We start from the raw sequence: 17,075 nt of genomic DNA on the forward strand, positions 1-17,075 counted from the left end.
GAAGATGTGTGAGATGTAAGGGGATAGAGAGAAAAGACACCCCTGCTGCTGGGATAAAACCTTCTGTAAATCTAGAGCCTGACTGTTGGAGTAGTGTTGTGCCCCTGCCTGAGGATGGCTGCTCAAGTCATGTGCTGGTAAGATCACTTGTCCTCGCTCTGCCAAAGCTCTTTTCCTTACATGCTGCCTTCTACTCTTCTCTTTACAGAGTAATGCCATAGCATCCACACATCCACATCTGGGAGGAACTTTTATATGTTCTTGTATCACAGGACAAAGTTGACTCTTGCTGGCAGATTACTGACTCACCTGGGCTTTAATTGCTCTTGAAACCACTCTTGGGCAGCCTGTCCCCCAAAGAAGTGTTTTTTAAATACCAGCTTCCTCTTTGGAGGGTACATCCTCAGCCATTTGGGATGTTGGAGATCTCTTCAACCTGGTATTCTATAATGCTATGAAATAACCTCAGGGATCATCTGGTCCAACCTTGTCAAAGCATGACCTAGACTGGATGTTCCAGCACCCTGTCCGGCCAAATCGTAACAGTAACCAACCTTGGGGAATCCACCACTTCCCTGGGGAGGTTATTCCAGTGGCTGCTTGCTCTGTGGAAAATTTCCCTCTTGTGTGCATTTGGAATCTCCCCAGGAGTAACTTATACCCATCACCCCGTATCTTTTCATGGGATTCCTTGTAAAAAGAGAGTCTCCATCTTTTCTGTAGAGCCACTTTAAATACTGGAACATGGTGATAAGTTTTCCTCTAAGCCTTCTCTTTTCTAGGCTGAACAAACCCAGTTCTCTCAGCCATTCCTCACATGGCTGACCAGTCCTTGGATCATCTCTGTGGCTCTTCTCTGGACTCTTCAGCCTGCCCACCTCTTTGCAGAGTCGGGACCAGTAATGAGCACAGCATTCCAGGGGCAGCCTGGCAGGTGCCGAGTACAGCTTCGTGCCAGCAGCTCGTAAACGGGAATGCCGTGGGTGGCAAACCCGCCTCTCTCAGACACTCCCTGCAGATCCTCGGGGGTCTGGGCTCTGCAGGCCGGGTTTCCCCGCGGCAGCCGCTGCCTGCTCCGTGCCCGGCCATGGCACCGTGGGCCCTGCACTGCACCTCCCAGCAGGCCCCGCTCCGCCAGCCCGTGACGCCAGCCTGTGCGCGGTCGCAGCGGAAAGGCGCTGTCCCGGGGCCGGCCGGAGCCATGCGGCTGCCCGGTGAGGGGCCGCCGGCCAAGCGGCCCAAAGCGGTGTTGCCAGCCCAGCCGGCCGTGCAGCCCCGCGGGCCGCCGCCCGTCGAGCAGCAGCGCCGCAGCCTGCCCATCTTCCCGGTGCGGGGCCGGCTGCTGGGCCACGTCCGCGGCCTCGACAGCGCCGTGGTTATCGGTGAGTGCCGGAGCCGGCGGGGCTGGGGAGGGGGGCAGCGGGTTAGTGTAGTGAAGCGGTAACAGCTTTGCTCCCGAGCGTGGATTGGTTATGACAGTTTGTGCGTTGAGGTTTATGAAGAGTATTTAAAAGAAAAACTGTTCCCTTGGTGTTCCTCAGGAGAAACAGGCTCAGGGAAGACCACCCAGATCCCTCAGTACCTCTACGAAGCAGGAATTGGCCGCCAAGGCATCATCGCTGTGACCCAGCCTCGGCGAGTAGCAGCAATAGCCTTAGCTACCAGGGTCTCAGATGAGAAGAAGACAGAACTGGGAGGACTGGTAGGTTGTTTCACAGCATCTTTAGGGAGTTAGCTTAGTGCTGCAGTGTCAGTGGGGCCGTGTCAGGGCTTAATGATAAAGATAGTAAACAGCCATGGGGGTCGTCTTCATTTAATAATATGCCTGAGTGGGAAGAAAAGGCTGTTTGCATGTTGTTGTGGCATGGATAGGGTGTATTTGACTCTGTATTTGTGGTATTTTACTTCTTGGTTATTCTGTGCATTCCTCAAGTTGAAAAAAATACTGGTTAATGAATAAAAGAGAAAGTATTGCACTCTTTTCCAGTGCTCCCTGTATTGAAAGTCACTGTCAAGGAGAGCAGACTGATGAATCCATGCAGACCTGTGAATCTGTGGGAGAAAAGTGGAGATCAAGGCTTCCCTATCTAAAATCTTTGGAGACCATGGGGTAGTTTCTATCAGGGGAAGAAGGAAAGGAAACTCAGGGCAATTGCAATGAACTTCTGGTTGGGAAAAAGCCAATTGGGATACAGTGTTGAGAGCATCCTTCGAGTGATTATTAGACTTGCAAGATTAACTGCTCTCAGACTGCAAACACACTGTTACACTTTCGAGAGCCTCCTTGGAGTTGCAATTGGCTGTGTCCTACCAGAGTGCTTTGTAGTCTTCCTTTGTGGTACAAGGCCAATGAGAAACACAAGTAACTTTATGCTGTCTGTAACATTCACTCCTGTAGGTTGGCTACAGCGTCCGTTTCGATGACCTGACATCTGATGAAACCAGAATCAAGTTTTTAACAGATGGAATGCTGCTTCGGGAAGCGATTGGAGACCCCCTGCTGCGGAAGTACAGCGTTGTCATTCTGGACGAAGCCCATGAGAGGACGATCCACACCGATGTGCTCTTTGGAGTGGTGAAAGCTGCACAAAAGAAACGAAAGCAACTGGGCAAGCTGCCACTAAAAGTATGTGGCAGGGCCTGGGGCTTGATCTTGAGCTGGGACTTGCCAAAGCATTTGAAATATCAGCCTTGACTCTGTGTTTCAAGAGGTCCTTTTAAGTCTCAGTATTTAAGGGTGGCCAGCTTATGATGTCTGGGCCTGATATGACACATCTGAACAAACTATCTGGTCACCTCCATGGTGCCCTTTTTCCTTAGAGCCCCTATATGACAGCTGTATGACATGCTCACAATGGGGAAGGAGATTGCACATGTGTGTTGGGTGGATGTGTAATGAATTTGTGTGAGTACATGATGAAGTGTGTGAAAACGTGTTGGTTTTGTTGGGGAAGGTGTAAAAGGGACTGGTAGGGTCCCAGCACAGCTTTATTTAACAGACCACTCTGCAGCATAGCTTTGTGGGTATCAGCTCTCTTTCTTGAGTGTCAGAATTTTAACACACCTTTGCTTATTTTATCATACCAACATATTTACCCGTGTGTGATACCAAAGCTGATGGCTTCAGTAAGGAAAGATCACTCTTCTCTCACAAACTCTGTATGTTTTCTGCTGTTCTCAACATACATCTCAGTCTCTTGGAGCTGATCTTTGGCTAATCCTGACTGGATCAAAATTGCGTAACCTATCTTATGCTCCTATTGAAGGTGATCGTCATGTCAGCAACGATGGATGTTGACCTGTTCTCTGAGTACTTCAATGGAGCTCCTGTTCTCTATTTAGAAGGCAGGCAGCATCCCATTCAGGTCTTTTACACCAAACAGCCTCAGAGTGATTACCTGCAAGCAGCATTGGTGACAGTCTTCCAAATCCACCAGGTAGGGCTGTCTCATCAGGATTGTGCCTCTCTAGGGCCATGGATTGTTGACTGGTGAGGCTTACAGGCTGCTGGGGAAGAAAAGATGGTGTGAGCTTGCTGCTGCCAAATTGGAGATGTTCCTGAGGTGTATTCTCTGGGAAAAGTGGATAGTTGGGGATCATGCTGAGTTAGTGAATTTGGATTGGCTTAAGGGAGGGGTTAACAAATGCCAGTGTTATTCCAAAAGTGAAAATAAGGATTGGAACTGGTGAACTATAAAGGGCACTGGGTTGTGGGGGGAAGTCCAGGTATAAACTAACAGTAGCATGAAGATGATTCTCATTTACTGTCAAAGTGTAACTGCAGAGCAGATAGAAATCTGTTCAAATGACAGTAGACATTTTGTGACTAAATGTTTGTATGCAGATCTGCCAGGGTGCTTGCTGGCTCTCCTTTGCACATCCTGGACAGTTATTTCATGAAACAGAGATGTGACTTCAAGCACTTCCTCCATTCTCTTAAGACTGAAACCTGCAAAACGCAGTTTACTCCTCACTCTGTTGAATCCATTGGGAGCTTAAGACTGTCGCACACCTTGCACCATGTGTGTCTCTTTTCTTCCTTAGCTGCTTTGCTGACTGGCTCTCAGGACAACATCTCATGACAAGATCTCATTACTATCTCAGTTCTCCCTCCCTATCCAAATCATCTTCACGTCTCACTTGCTTCCTCCTCTGGCTCCAGGAAGCACCCTCTTCTCAGGACATCCTGGTGTTTCTGACCGGTCAGGAAGAAATTGAAGCAATGACCAAAACCTGCCGAGACATTGCCAAGCATCTCCCTGATGGCTGCCCACAGATGATGGTGATACCTCTTTATGCTTCTCTGCCCTACTCTCAACAACATCGCATCTTTCGGGCTGCCCCCAAGGTGAGGGGATGTGATGGGTAAACAGGAAGAGTTTGCTTGCAGTACTGTTTGGAACAAAATGTGGGATTTAAAGGGTTAAAGCAGTCTGTACTGATCATAAGTCAGTCTCCACTGTCCAGTAGTATTAGGCTGAATGGTTCCAGTATGATACGAGACAGTGCAGCTGGAATGGCATTAACTGGTGCATATAAGTCATCTGGGATTATAAAAAGAAGGAAGAATTAGGGAGTGAAAATGGCAGAGGCATTAAAATTTTCCCTATTTCATGAAAAGTTTATGTCCATATTACAAAAAAGCTACAGCAGTTATTGGACAAAACACTAAGAAAGCTAAAACCCCAGGCGTATTGCAGGGCTATAAGAAAAAGATATTGTGCTGCCGCAGGCCCTTTTGTACCTGTTCAGCAAGAATCCAGCTCTTGTATCAGAAATGAAACCAAATGGTTTAAAGACATAGTGATAACATCTGTCCTGGATGGTGTATTTTACCACAAGTGTAAGCACATGTTTTTGGAACTGATAGGAACTACAGGTTATCTTAATTTACAAGAGCTGGCATAGTATGTACTCTTAACATGCTGCAGTGATAAGTAGGCTTGACCCATGCTGGCCAAAGTAGCAGCACTTCTTCATTGCTGCTCATCTAAGGTGGTTTGTGACTGGCTTTAGTCTGCTCTTCCTTCCAGGACGGTCGCAAAGTGATCCTGTCCACCAACATCGCAGAAACCTCCATCACCATTCCGGGAATAAAATATGTTGTGGACACAGGCATGGTCAAAGCAAAGAAGTACAGACCTGGTGAGAAAACCTAAGGAACAGTGCAGAGATTGTTTTCAATTTTGTAGCAGTTAGTTGAGGCAATGAGCCCCACTGAGAGCTGATTTGAAACACCCTCTGCACTGTCTGAATTAGTATGTCAGCATTTAAGTGTGGGTTTTGGTGGTGGTTTTTGGTTGGTTTTTTGAGTGCCAGTCATGTGGATGTAAAAATCTGTCAGATACGAATCTCCTCTTCATGGACACAGTATGTGATAATTAGCTTTGCTTCAGTGTGCTAAACCAAGTGAAATCCGAGCAGTATTTGGATGGCAGGCCCTGGGATGTTCTGTTGTTAACCTGACCTGGTTTCAAAGCTGTGCACTACATAAACATTGACTGAAGTGATGCTTTTCCATACACAGAAACTGGTCTGGAAGTGTTGGCAGTTCAGTGGGTGTCAAAGGCCCAGGCTTGGCAACGCACAGGGAGGGCAGGGAGAGAGGACAGTGGGATCTGTTACCGGCTCTATACAGAGAATGACTTTGAGAAGCTGAACCAGATGACAATACCCGAGATACAGAGGTGAGGACAAAACCCTGCTACTATCACACTTCTTACCACACTTCTTTTATGTACTGTTAAAGAACTGAACAGCAAAACTGGATCTAGGGTCTAATGGGATGGCTTTTAAGAAAAAAACAACTGTAGAGGCAGAATAGAAAAATTAGGATGCATTTGCTCAGGGACAGTTGGGTCTGAGCCATGGGCACTCTGGCACACACATGGCCAAAAGCTCTCTTGACTTTTCCTCCAGATCTTGGACTCACTTCTTACCCTTCCTGGTTTAGGAAGTAAAGCTTCACCAGCCAGCACAGGACTAGTCTCTGTCAAGTTGCAGCACAGGTCTGAGGGCTCTATCTCAGCTTACAGGCAACTGAAAAAAAGAAGATAATAATAAAGGAAAAACAATCACAGCTGGTTTTTGTGACTATGCAGGTGTAATCTGTCCAGTGTGATGCTTCAGCTCCTGGCCCTGAGAATTCCCAGCGTACTCACCTTTGACTTCATGTCCAAACCATCTCCTGGTAAGTAAGTGAGTACAAAGGCAGCCATGGAAGAAAATGATGAATGAGTCACTGAGAAATTGCTTTAAAAGAGTGTCTGCAGTCCAGCTGCAGAAGATGGAGTGTGAAAGGTCAGAGCTCTGAAGGAGAAGCTACATCTTCTCCTGGTGGTCCCGAAGGCTCAGATTCATCTAGCTCATTGATTGTACTCAGTCTCATCAGAGCAGCCATGATTATGGCAGAGAGCAGGAGAGTCCAGCTTCCAAACAGAGTAGGGAGCAGCTTTGAGTCATAAAACCCACAAAGGTGTGCTATGGCTGCCAAGGAAAGCTGCAGGGGATCTCACTCAGCCTCTGCTCAAAGCTGGAGATGGTGGCTTTAGTTTTGCCACTGAAATTGGAAAAGGTGATTGTTCTGGATGGAGGGGGATAAACCACAAGGGCACTAATTTGTCTAAATAGGAACTCCTTGTCCCTGTGGCCAGGAGAAGGGGAAAGAGGTAGTGATGGTACCAGCTGATCCTTCACTTCCCTGCCAGGAGGTCTCACAGCCTGAACATCCTTCTTTTGACAGAGGCTATTCAAGCAGCGATTGAGCAGCTGGTCCTGATGGGAGCTGTGGAACAAAAGGACAATCAGCTTGTCCTGACCCCCCTGGGAAGGAAGATGGCAGCTTTTCCACTGGAACCAAAGTTCTCTAAGGTAAAAACTGTAGAAATCTCATGTACTCTTCCCAATTCCATTGGCATTTCTCTTTCAAACTTCTTAAACAAGGTCTGGAATCTGGGGTGACTGCACCTGTACCAGTATATTTGCCATATGTGAATGAAGCACAGCTTTATTTACAGCAACTGTGCTGGTTTAGTTGTCATTTGACATTTAATTCAGGGAGGGTTTTTTAAAAGATAATTCCTTTCTCTTGCCCCTTGGAAGCTGGCATGGGGTTTATTTCCTTGTGATCTCTGGGATTGCTGGTAGCACTGTTCAGCAGTTTCATGCAGTGTCTGATGCTGTAGTTGATCTTAGTCGCTGTGTTTGTACAGTATACAAGATGGCCAGTCCCAGGAAAGAGAACAACAGTTGCAGTTAAAGGTGTTTGATGGGCCCAGAGGAGGATTTACAGTTGTCTCTAGGCCTAAATGTTTATGAGATTGTCCTGAACAATGCTTGGTAAAGTACCTGGGCTTCCAGTGAGTGGGAGGGTCTGCCCGTCTGAAGTGGATCTGGTTGACCAGAAACGAGTTTTGCTCTGTGATTTGCAGACCATCCTCCTGTCCCCCAAGTTCCACTGTACAGAGGAGATCCTGACCATCGTGTCACTGTTATCCGTGGACAGTGTCCTCTACAATCCCCCTGCCCGGCGGGATGAAGTGCAATCCGTCAGGAGGAAATTCATCTCCAGTGAGGGGGATCATCTTACCCTGCTCAGCATTTATAGGGCCTTCAGGAATGTCAATGGCAACAAGGTAGGATGCTCTGAGGATGCCAGGGCTGGCTGGGCTCATAATGGTGAGGAGCCCTTTTGGCATACAGCAGAGTGGCATCTGCATCCTTCATGGTTGATGCAGTGTGCATCCTTTACAAGTGGATAACTGGAGAAAGCTGTTCAAGTGCCTAAGGTTTCTCCAGAAAGCTGTAGCAAAACTGGTTATCAAAGCTTTCTGAAGCCAGTTCTGAAGCAGAGCCAGGTCTCTTCTTCCCCTGATTCCAGCTGGAAATGGGAAGGAGTGGGAGAGTGTTGAGACTTTCTGATAAATACCTAGACGTGCTCTTTGGCAGGATTCATTGCAAAAACACTGTGTGTGTTGTCAAGCAGATTTCGATTTGTCCTACCCTATAGACTTCTCCGTTTGATTTGGGGATCTCTAGGCTCATGTTCCCCATTCCTTGCAGCATCTGTCATTCTCAGGTGACCACTTTTCCCCACCTGTTGGATAGCAAGTGCTATTTCACAGCACTCGGTGGCCTTGCAGAGCAATTCTGAGTGGGAAGAGAACAACAGTATGCTGGTTTTTAGCAATGTTTAGACAGAGGGGAGTAGACAGAGGTAGAAATGTGGCCAGGAAATGGGTTAGCACCGTTCCTCTGAGAGAGAGGTTGTGTGTTTGGAGGATTCATGCTTTCAGGGTGAAGAAATGGCCCCTTCTAACTCCCAGTATCTCTGCTGCAGGGATGGTGCAGAGAGAACTTCATCAACAGCAGGAACATGATGCTTGTGTCAGACGTCAGAGCTCAGCTCAGAGACATCTGTGTGAAGGTAATTTGTTGCCATGCTGTATTTCTCTGTTTGTCCTCGGGCTGATTTTGCTATGCATCAAGTCCCAGGAGTGGGAAAATGTGGGTTTGTTCTCAGTCTCCCATGCATAGTCTAGTAAAATTCCTGACTGTGCAGCTGCATCCCAAAATCTCAGAGCTGGGGGAGGCTCAGTGGGTTGAGGAGAGGTAAAGAGGGAGGGGAAGCTCTGGGAAACTGTCTTGGATGGATGAAGTTTTTCCCTAAGGAGTTTGCTGCTGGAGTGTGGATGCAACTGTGCTGCGTGCACTGCTGGGTGATGTGAGGCTCTGCAGCTCGTGCTGGCTGCCTTCTCAGAGTCAGGCCTTCGATTTAACAACGGCTTTCACATCAACACCATTCCTGCCAGTCACAGAGCATCAGGTACAGTGTGGGAGCTGCTGCTGAAGTGCTCACAGTCTGTGTGTGACATGGGAGCCACCTCTGTCCTGCTGCAAGTGCTCCTTGGTCTAAAACCGACTCCCGGAAGAACAGTCTTGATCCATTTTGCAGCTTATGTTTTGCTTCCTATTAGGCTGTTTCTGTGCTCTCCTCTCTTACTAGCTTCTCACAGACCTTAAAATGCCATTTGAATTGTCTAAAAGGGTTTCAGTGCATTAGAGAGGCTACAGAGGCCTATAGCAGGTGGGCTCCAAGAACCAAGGAGTGCAGCCTCAGCTGGTTTGGATTACAAAGGAGGAACAGTAAAGATCAAATAGGAGTCAGAAAACATGTAGTGTCTTTACCTTGCAAGATCAGTTCTTGCTGGATCTCCTCCAGCACTGCCAGCTCATCGGGATCCTCTAGCATCTGGGAAAGACACATCTCTGTGATCCAAGCATCCTGGCTGCTCTGCCTCTAAACCTCCACACCTGACCGAGCTGTGGCTATTCCCCATGCTGGCAGGATTTCTGATGCAGTATTAGTGGTCTCAGAAGCCCACTAAAGGGCTGTGTTTCCCCACAAGGGTCTGTGTAGACACTTGTGTGTCTGTCTCTGCTGCACAGCTCTCAATGCCCATCGAGTCCTCCCACTTGGACACTGGGAACATCCGCCGCTGCCTGGCCCACAGCCTCTTCATGAATGCGGCGGAGCTGCAGCCGGATGGCTCCTACCGCACCGTGGATTCCCACCAGGCAGTGGCCATCCACCCTTCCTCTGTGCTCTTCCACTGCAAGCCAGCCTGCGTGGTGTACAACGGGCTGGTCCACACCAACAAGTGCTACATGCGGGACCTGTGCGTGGTGGACGCGGACTGGCTCTATGATGCAGCGCCTGACTACTTCCGCCGGAAGCTCCAAGTGGCCAAGAACTGAGCTGTGGGTCTGGCACCAGCAGGTCTGGGCATTGCAGGACTGGGTTTTGGTTTGTAATGAACGGATGGGAATGGTGGAGCTTTGCCTACATCAAAACCTTAGAGGAAAAGTGCTTTGTAAGGGACAGACCTCACCAGTGTCTGTGGCTTAGAGCAATCATCCTTTTAACAGGTGAGCTCTAAAAGGGGAGCGTGCTCTGTGTAGAGGGTGTGGGATAAATCTATCCCAGGAGGGGAGAGAGGAGCTGGTATCAGATTGCAGTTTTTAACAGGCTTGTGGATAAAGAAATAAAACCCTAAGAGTACTCTTGGTATATTTTATGATTGTGTTTGTATCCTCAGCAGCTTTTCCTGCAGTAAATAAATGAAGCAAGTTGTAAATGTCTACATATAGGAAAAAAAGCCTCTTTTAACTGTTTCTAGAATGGAGGTGCTAGTCTTTTACCTCATCTGTCATCTTCCTGCCTTCTTGTCATGTTTGCTATCTTGGGACCACATAAAGTCCAGTAATGGCCTGTTCCTAGGCAGGGTGATCCTGGATGTCTGCAGGTGTGTGTTGGAGATGGACACACATCCCTTTGTTGTGCCTCTTTGCAGTGTTTTTCTCTGGTGGTTTGAAGAGAAGGAAAAAGAAGAGGTGAGCGGGCACAGGTGAAACTTGCTACTTCTGTGCTTGTAAGCTGGGCCCTTTTGGGTTGGTATTTCCAGTGTGCAGCTATTTCAGTTGTTCTCACTTGAATTGCAGGGAATTATTAAAGCACTGCGTCTATTTCTTGGGTTTACAGACTTTGCAGCTCTGGGGGAAAATGTAATATGAAATATACAATATGTAATGTATATGAAATGTAATGGCCATTTTGTTTGGGCAGTCTAATGGAACAGTCTGGTTAAGAGAGGGAAGGGGTTTTATTTAGAACTGATTTGCATAGTTTTTCCCAAATGTCGTGGCTTAAATGACTGCTACCGCTGAACCCAGGACAGCAAAATAGAGACGTGGTGGCAGAAAACCAGGGCCTGGGTGATGGTTTGTTACCTGGAAGCTGGATGTGATGGAGGGGTGGATATGGTTGTGATGAGGTATGGATGCACTCCTACTACAGTGAGCAGCAATGGGCCTTTTGTGCTTCTACTCAACAGAGGGCAATAGTGCCAGCAAAGAGTTTGCCTTGGTCAGTCCTCCCTCTAAAATAGTTATTGCCAAAGGAGAAAAAAAACACAAAAGTCATTCCTGCTTTTTCCGGGTAAGCTGCAGAAGGCTCAGTGCCCACACTGTACAACAACAGAGTGTTGATGTACAGCACTGAAGCTCTCACCATCCACTCCTGTTTCATCCTGCAGCCAAGAGAGAAGCCTCAATATTATTCCCACATCCTTAATACTGTCTTTGCGCCTTCACCCCTGCCCCGGCCTCCCCTGGGCCAGTCCCGGTGCTCCCGGTGCCGTCCCTGCCCCGGCCTCCTCTTTAAACCTGGGTTTTCATTTCAGACTTTTGCCGGGGCCGGGACTCGAACCCCTGACCTTCGCACCGCCGCGGGGGCCGCCGGGCTGGAGGGGGGGGGTGGCCGGAAGCGGGTCTGTGTTCCGGGGCCGGCGGTGTCCTCTGCCCGCCCCACCTCTGCGCACCGCCCGCACCGCACCATGCTGCTCAGCAAGGTCCTGCGCGCCGCGCTGCGCCCGGCGCTGCGCCCCCCGCCCCGCCGCCTCCTTCCCTTCTCCTCCTCCTCCATCTCCTCCATCTCCTCGGCCTCTCCCCGCTCCCTCCTGCCGCTGCCCTGCTTCGCTCCGCCCCTGGCGCGCTCTCTGTGGCACCTGGGCCCCGGCGGCGGCGGGGGGCGGACGGCGCTGCTGCGGCCGCGGCGGGGCTCGGCCGGCGGTGTGTGCTGCGGGTGTGGTGGGCTGCACACCGAGGGTGAGCGGGGGACGGGACCGGGGGAGGGAACACGTGCGCGACCCCATCCCGTGCGCCGCACGTGGTGGCCGTGCCTCATGCCCCGCCATTTGCCGCCAGGAGACAAGGCCTTCGCGCAGTTCCTGAGCGATGAGATCAAGGAGGAGAAGAAGATCCAGAAGCACAAGGCTCTGCCCAAGGTGTCCGGAGGGTGGGAGCTGGAGGTGCTCGGCACCGAGGCCAAGCTGCTGCGGAAGGTCCCCGGCGAGAAGTGAGTGAGGGCTGGGGAGTGCGGTAACAGCGCCCAGGTTTGTCCTTGTGCTCTGTTGCTTCCTGTCCAGAGGAGGCCATGGAGCTGCTGCGAGGGCTGGAGCAGCTCTGCTCTGGAGCCAGGCTGAGAGAGCTGGGCTGGGGCAACCTGGACAAGAGAAGGCTCCTGAAGGGGAGACCTGAGAGCAGCTCCAGTGCCTAAAGGGGCTGCAGGAAAGCTGGAGAGGGGCTTGGGACAAGGGCCTGTAGGGACAGGCCAAGGGGAATGGCTTGAACCTGCCAGAACAGGGGAGACTGAGCTGAGCTCTGAGGCAGAAGCTGTTGCCTGTGAGGGTGCTGAGGCGCTGGCACAGGGTGCCCAGAGAAGCTGTGGCTGCCCCATCCCTGGCAGTGTTCAAGGCCAGGTTGGACACAGGGCTTGGAGCAGCTGCTCCAGTGGAAGGGGTCCCTGCCCGTGGCAGGGGTTGGAGCTGGAGGAGCTTTAAGGTCCCTTCAACCCAAACTATTCGATGAGCCTATATCACTGTGTCCTGTCTGCAAAGTGGATGTTGCAGAGGAGCTTTGTTCTACCACCTTGAGTCAAAGGCACTTTTTGTTTAACACGAAGTTGCTACTTTATCGTGTGCTACAAAGTTCCCTGCAGTTAAAACTAGTAGTTCAGTAAAACTTGATAATAAGTTCTGAGGGTGGGTGAGATCCAGCTCCATTCACATGAGCATCTGCAAACTGCAGTACCTGGTTGTGCTCCCGGTGTGTGAACTCAGCACTAGAAACACCATCCCTGCAACAGGAGCTTCAGACAAGAGATTCTGATGGGTGCCTTTTGAGTGTGCTCAGTAGTAACTGCGTCTGGTTCTTCTGCAGGATAACGGTGACATTCAACATCAATAACAGCATTCCACCCTCAGCAGATGATGAACCACAAGAAGGGCAGAAAGCAGATGAGCAGGAGGTAACTTGGTCTTGATGTGCACTTCAGTGATGGGTACACAGAGGGAAGGTGGATATCTCTTGGTATTTGGGAACATTAAGTCACAAAATAAAGATTTTCTTGGGTTATCTGTCACTTGGCTGTGACCTTCCTCTTTGCAGCAGAAAGGCAGAGCAGATCAAGAGGTATCTATAAGGAGAAATGAGAGGAACTCAGACCTTAGAGCAGCCTTCCAGCACCAGAAGGGGCTGAGAGAAAGGTTGGAGAGGAGCTTTTTGGAAGGGCACATAGGGAAGGAAAAAGGGGGAACGACTTTAACCTGCTAGCTAGGAGATTGAGATGAGCTCTTAGGCAGAAGTACTTCATGTGAGGGTGCTGAGGCACTGGCACAGGGTGCCCAGAGAAGCTGTGGCTGCCCCATCCCTGGAGGGTGTACAAGGCCAGCTTGGACACGGGCTTGGAGCAGCTTGCTTTAGTGGAAGGTGTTCCTGCCCATGGCAGGACATTGGAACTGGAAGAGCTTTAAGGTCCCTTCAACCAAAACCAGTGTGGGATCTTTTGCCTTTGCAATCCCATGCAGTAAATACTGTGGTTTGCACTTAGTGCAAGTCCTGGTGCTGGCAGGCAACATCAAGGAGACCCAAAGCTATTCACAGGACTTCACTTATGGAACTTTGTTGGTCACAAGTGTCTCACTCCTGCTTAGTAAAACTCCTGTTAGTAAAAATACTGGTAAAAACTGTAAAGGAGCAATATAACTTGGGCAGATGCTTCATCTGCAGTGACACTGATGCTGAACGAGGCAAGGGATGTTGGTGAGGTGGTGAAGGAAGTTTGGGTTGTCCTGGCCAGGTCACAGACTCCAGAAGGAGCTGAGGGTTGGGAACATGTGCAGGATGGGCTGTGTGTTGTGCTGTACTGTGACTGCTGCTTTGGCTCCTGTTCAGATTCCAGTGCTGATGCAACTGTTCTCTTATTTAGCCTGATCTTACATCAACTCCAAACTTTGTTGTGGAAGTAATAAAAGATGATACAAAACAGACCCTTGTTCTTGACTGCCATTACCCTGAAGATGAGGTGGGTATCACACTGGTTGTGTCACACCTGTAGCCAGCTCCGGGCTGTGATTTGCTGCATGTTTCATGCTTGACTGTGGTGTAATTGTGCTCTACTGAATCGAACTGCTCTTTACAGCCTCTTGCTTTTCTGGATCTGCAGAAAAGACAGCCCCTCTTGAATGTTTTTTAAACACAAAAACCAGCTTTGCGTTTGCCAGAAACCACTCTTTGGGGAGGAGATGTTCCATTGCCTAACTCATAACGTGGTGTTTCGGCTGCTTGTCAACCTGTTGATTACATTACATTAGAGAAGGGAGGGACAGCTTAACTTGAAGAGCGTGGCAGCTTGAGAGGGGTGAACTAGGATGGCCAAAACAAGAAGTATTTAATACAGTGTGTCAGTAACTTGCAAGTCTCATTGTTGTGAGGGGTCACAAAGAAGAGGGATTAGAAAGGGGGGAAGGGGATAAAATTGGGGGCTTTGATTTGCACTGATCTTTGTGGTTTACTTTGTAAACCATAGCAGATCATTCATGCAGCCAGCTGTAGCGGACAGAGGGTGGGCAGATGTGTGAGATGGATTAGAATCACACACAGGGTTGTTTCTGGCAGCTTGAGCTCATGGCCTGACCTCTCCTTAGGTGATCTGTTCTGCTGAGTGTCTGTGCTTGTCTTCATAGGCACGTGTTGAGAGGGGAGCAGCACAGCTTTACTGCTTGTCTTGGGTTTTTGCCTGCGGTGCAGTATTCCTCAGTTTGGGATGAGATGGCTGAAGGTGCCTGGTAAGAAGAGCTGATTGTACACCTCTCCTCTCATTTCCTGTTTCAGATTGGAAGTGAAGGAGAGGAAGAAAGTGACATTTTCACAATCCGGGAGGTCAGTTTTCAGCCCACTGGAGAATCAGACTGGAAGGACACCAACTACACCCTCAACACGGACTCGCTTGATTGGGTGAGTGCTGCCAGCAGAGCCACAGGCTGGCCAGGGCACTTGCACTTGCCTCTCCTGGCTGTCCTTTTGCTCCAGGGCTATGGATGAAGCCTGTCCTGGATATCTGAGACAGGGATTCCTCCACTCTACCCCAGCTCTCATGACGTGGTTCTCCTGCAAGCTGAGGGTTGTTTGGTGGTCCCAGCAGTCTTGCATTGCTGGTTGCATTCCCAACAGACACACGTTTAAGCTTGTTCTGATCCAGGCTTCATAGGTTGATTTCCCAGCAGCTCTATAACACTTCAGAGATGCTTTGACATTTGCTCAGACACATTCTGGTCTGCGTGTTTAACAGCATAGCTTATCAGATGCCACATGCTCACCTTTGTTTTGTGGGGTTTCCAGGTATGTTTTTATAGTTGTGACACTAAAACCTGACATGCCCAAGAATCTGGCATCTGTTCCTATGTTCTCAGTGCCAGGCTTTCAAAAGCTTAAATCATAGTTGGAGGCTGTGTATGGTTAAAACTTCAATCCTGGTGTGTATCTCTTTGGGAAGCACTTACGTTAAAGTGGGTTAGCATGCTCTACAACATTGCATGCTGCTTATTTCTTCTCCTCTCTCTGACTTGAGACAGAAAATCAATTACAAATGTGTATTATTTGTGATGTTCCCAGATTGCAGAAGTCCAAAATGAATCATTTGCTCAGTAATATTGGTCTGTTCAAAAAAAAACCACAACAGACCAAGAAACACAGGACAGGTATTACTATGACTGCAGTAAGCAGCCAACATGAATCTGCTCTCCTGAGGAGCAAGGGGGGAACCCCCAAGCATTAATGTGCTGGAGCTGCAGCAGTTAAGCAGGATTAGAAAGAAACAAGGAGTTGATGATTGTAAAAGACTTTGTCTTTCACATATTTACATCAGAATCCACCCTTTACAGACACTGTTAGGACCATTCACCCCCAGGGCCATGGTGCTATATAGAGGGGACAAGTAGAGTGTGTAATCTTGGCAGCCTCTACCTGCTGACTAGGGTCAGCGGATCATCTCCAGGGTGCAGCTCATTTGTCATGTTGGCTTTGGGTGTACACACAGGATTTGGATGGCCTGTTCATGGCCACATCCCTGCACACATTTCACCCAAGGCCAGGCCTGCCCAAAGGGGATGGGAGCTGTGTAGTCTCCTGTAGGAGGTGGGCCTGATCTTCCTGGGATAAATGCCAGCTGTCACGGGATATTTTAAGAGCAACCCCTACCCAGGTGGGCTCTGCTAAGGAAAGTTTCCTGTTCTTGTTTCCAGGCTCTGTATGATCACTTAATGGATTTCCTGGCTGATCGAGGAGTGGACAACACATTTGCTGATGAGTTAATAGAGCTCAGCACTGCACTGGAGCACCAGGAGTACATCAAATTCCTTGAAGACCTTAAAAGCTTTGTGAAATGTCAGTAGGTTAAACTAGGAAACTTGCCTTCAAGTGTGGGTATTCCACAGCACTGCACCAGGCAGCAACACCCAAATATATCTTCACAACAGATATGGAGAGTAAGTAACGTTGAATTTGGAGGATGGGAAAAAAGGATTCTCACTTGTATTTAGGTATTTGTATTTATGTTGCAGCCCTGATAAAGTTCTCTCTCTGACATAAACGGTCCAGAATTGCCTCACCCTGCTTGGTGGGTTTTGTACAATTAAGGATAAATGTGAAGAATAAAATCAGTTCAACATATCACTGAAAAAAACCGGTGGTTTCTCTTCTTCCTGCTCCACCTTTGTTGCCCAGAACGGCCCTAAAACTGATGCTGGTGTTAGTACAGCTGCTCACAGAGCTGTGGGTCTGCTGATACAGCATTTTCTCTGGGGAGAGCTACTCAAGAACCTCCAACCATGCAGTGTGGCAGAGCTGTGTCTGTAGGAGTGCTGCTGGCCAAGCAGTGCTAATTATGGACATGAATCTCATTCTAGGGATCTTTGCTGGCTGTCTGTCAAGAAACAGAATTCAGGGTCTTAAGCATCATGTCCAAGGAGTGTTTCTAAAGAGGAATGTGCTGCCATAATCTATTACATGAATGTTGCTGCAGGAGGTTGGAGTGCTTCAGCAGAAGAGGCTGTGGGTGCTGATATGGAAGGGAGCAGGGCAGCAGCTCCCATTGTCTCCTCAGCCTGTTGCCAGTTATTACCTGAAGGTCACAGTAAGTTTAAACAGAAAGGAAAGCTGAAGTTCCACTGTGAGCCCCG

General features: G+C 49.0%; 2 protein-coding genes across 3 annotated transcripts; both read left to right on the forward strand.

Annotated features, from left to right (window-relative positions):
- Positions 1 to 73: 73 nt before the first annotated feature.
- On the forward strand, positions 74 to 10,136 carry DHX33 (DEAH-box helicase 33). 2 transcript variants are annotated; one of them, XM_005141372.3, is made up of 13 exons: positions 74 to 137; positions 783 to 1,382; positions 1,542 to 1,702; positions 2,399 to 2,626; positions 3,267 to 3,437; positions 4,163 to 4,348; positions 5,034 to 5,145; positions 5,528 to 5,687; positions 6,102 to 6,190; positions 6,743 to 6,870; positions 7,431 to 7,634; positions 8,339 to 8,425; positions 9,448 to 10,136. In XM_005141372.3, exons 2-13 carry the CDS (start codon positions 818 to 820, stop codon positions 9,754 to 9,756), a joined length of 2,400 nt encoding a protein of 799 aa, XP_005141429.3. In that variant the 5' UTR covers positions 74 to 137; positions 783 to 817; the 3' UTR covers positions 9,757 to 10,136. The 2 variants fall into 2 exon arrangements, with proteins under 2 accessions (XP_005141429.3, XP_030910989.2); XM_031055129.2 differs by lacking the exon at positions 74 to 137 and having other exon boundaries at positions 227 to 1,382; positions 9,408 to 10,136.
- Positions 10,137 to 11,366: 1,230 nt separating this feature from the next.
- On the forward strand, positions 11,367 to 16,574 carry C1QBP (complement C1q binding protein). The gene is made up of 6 exons (XM_005141385.3): positions 11,367 to 11,664; positions 11,764 to 11,914; positions 12,778 to 12,865; positions 13,826 to 13,921; positions 14,731 to 14,853; positions 16,140 to 16,574. Exons 1-6 carry the CDS (start codon positions 11,394 to 11,396, stop codon positions 16,287 to 16,289), a joined length of 879 nt encoding a protein of 292 aa, XP_005141442.3. The 5' UTR covers positions 11,367 to 11,393; the 3' UTR covers positions 16,290 to 16,574.
- Positions 16,575 to 17,075: the final 501 nt, after the last annotated feature.

Source organism: Melopsittacus undulatus, chromosome 13 (genome assembly GCF_012275295.1).
Source record: "Melopsittacus undulatus isolate bMelUnd1 chromosome 13, bMelUnd1.mat.Z, whole genome shotgun sequence".
In the NCBI taxonomy this organism is placed as follows: domain Eukaryota; kingdom Metazoa; phylum Chordata; class Aves; order Psittaciformes; family Psittaculidae; genus Melopsittacus; species Melopsittacus undulatus.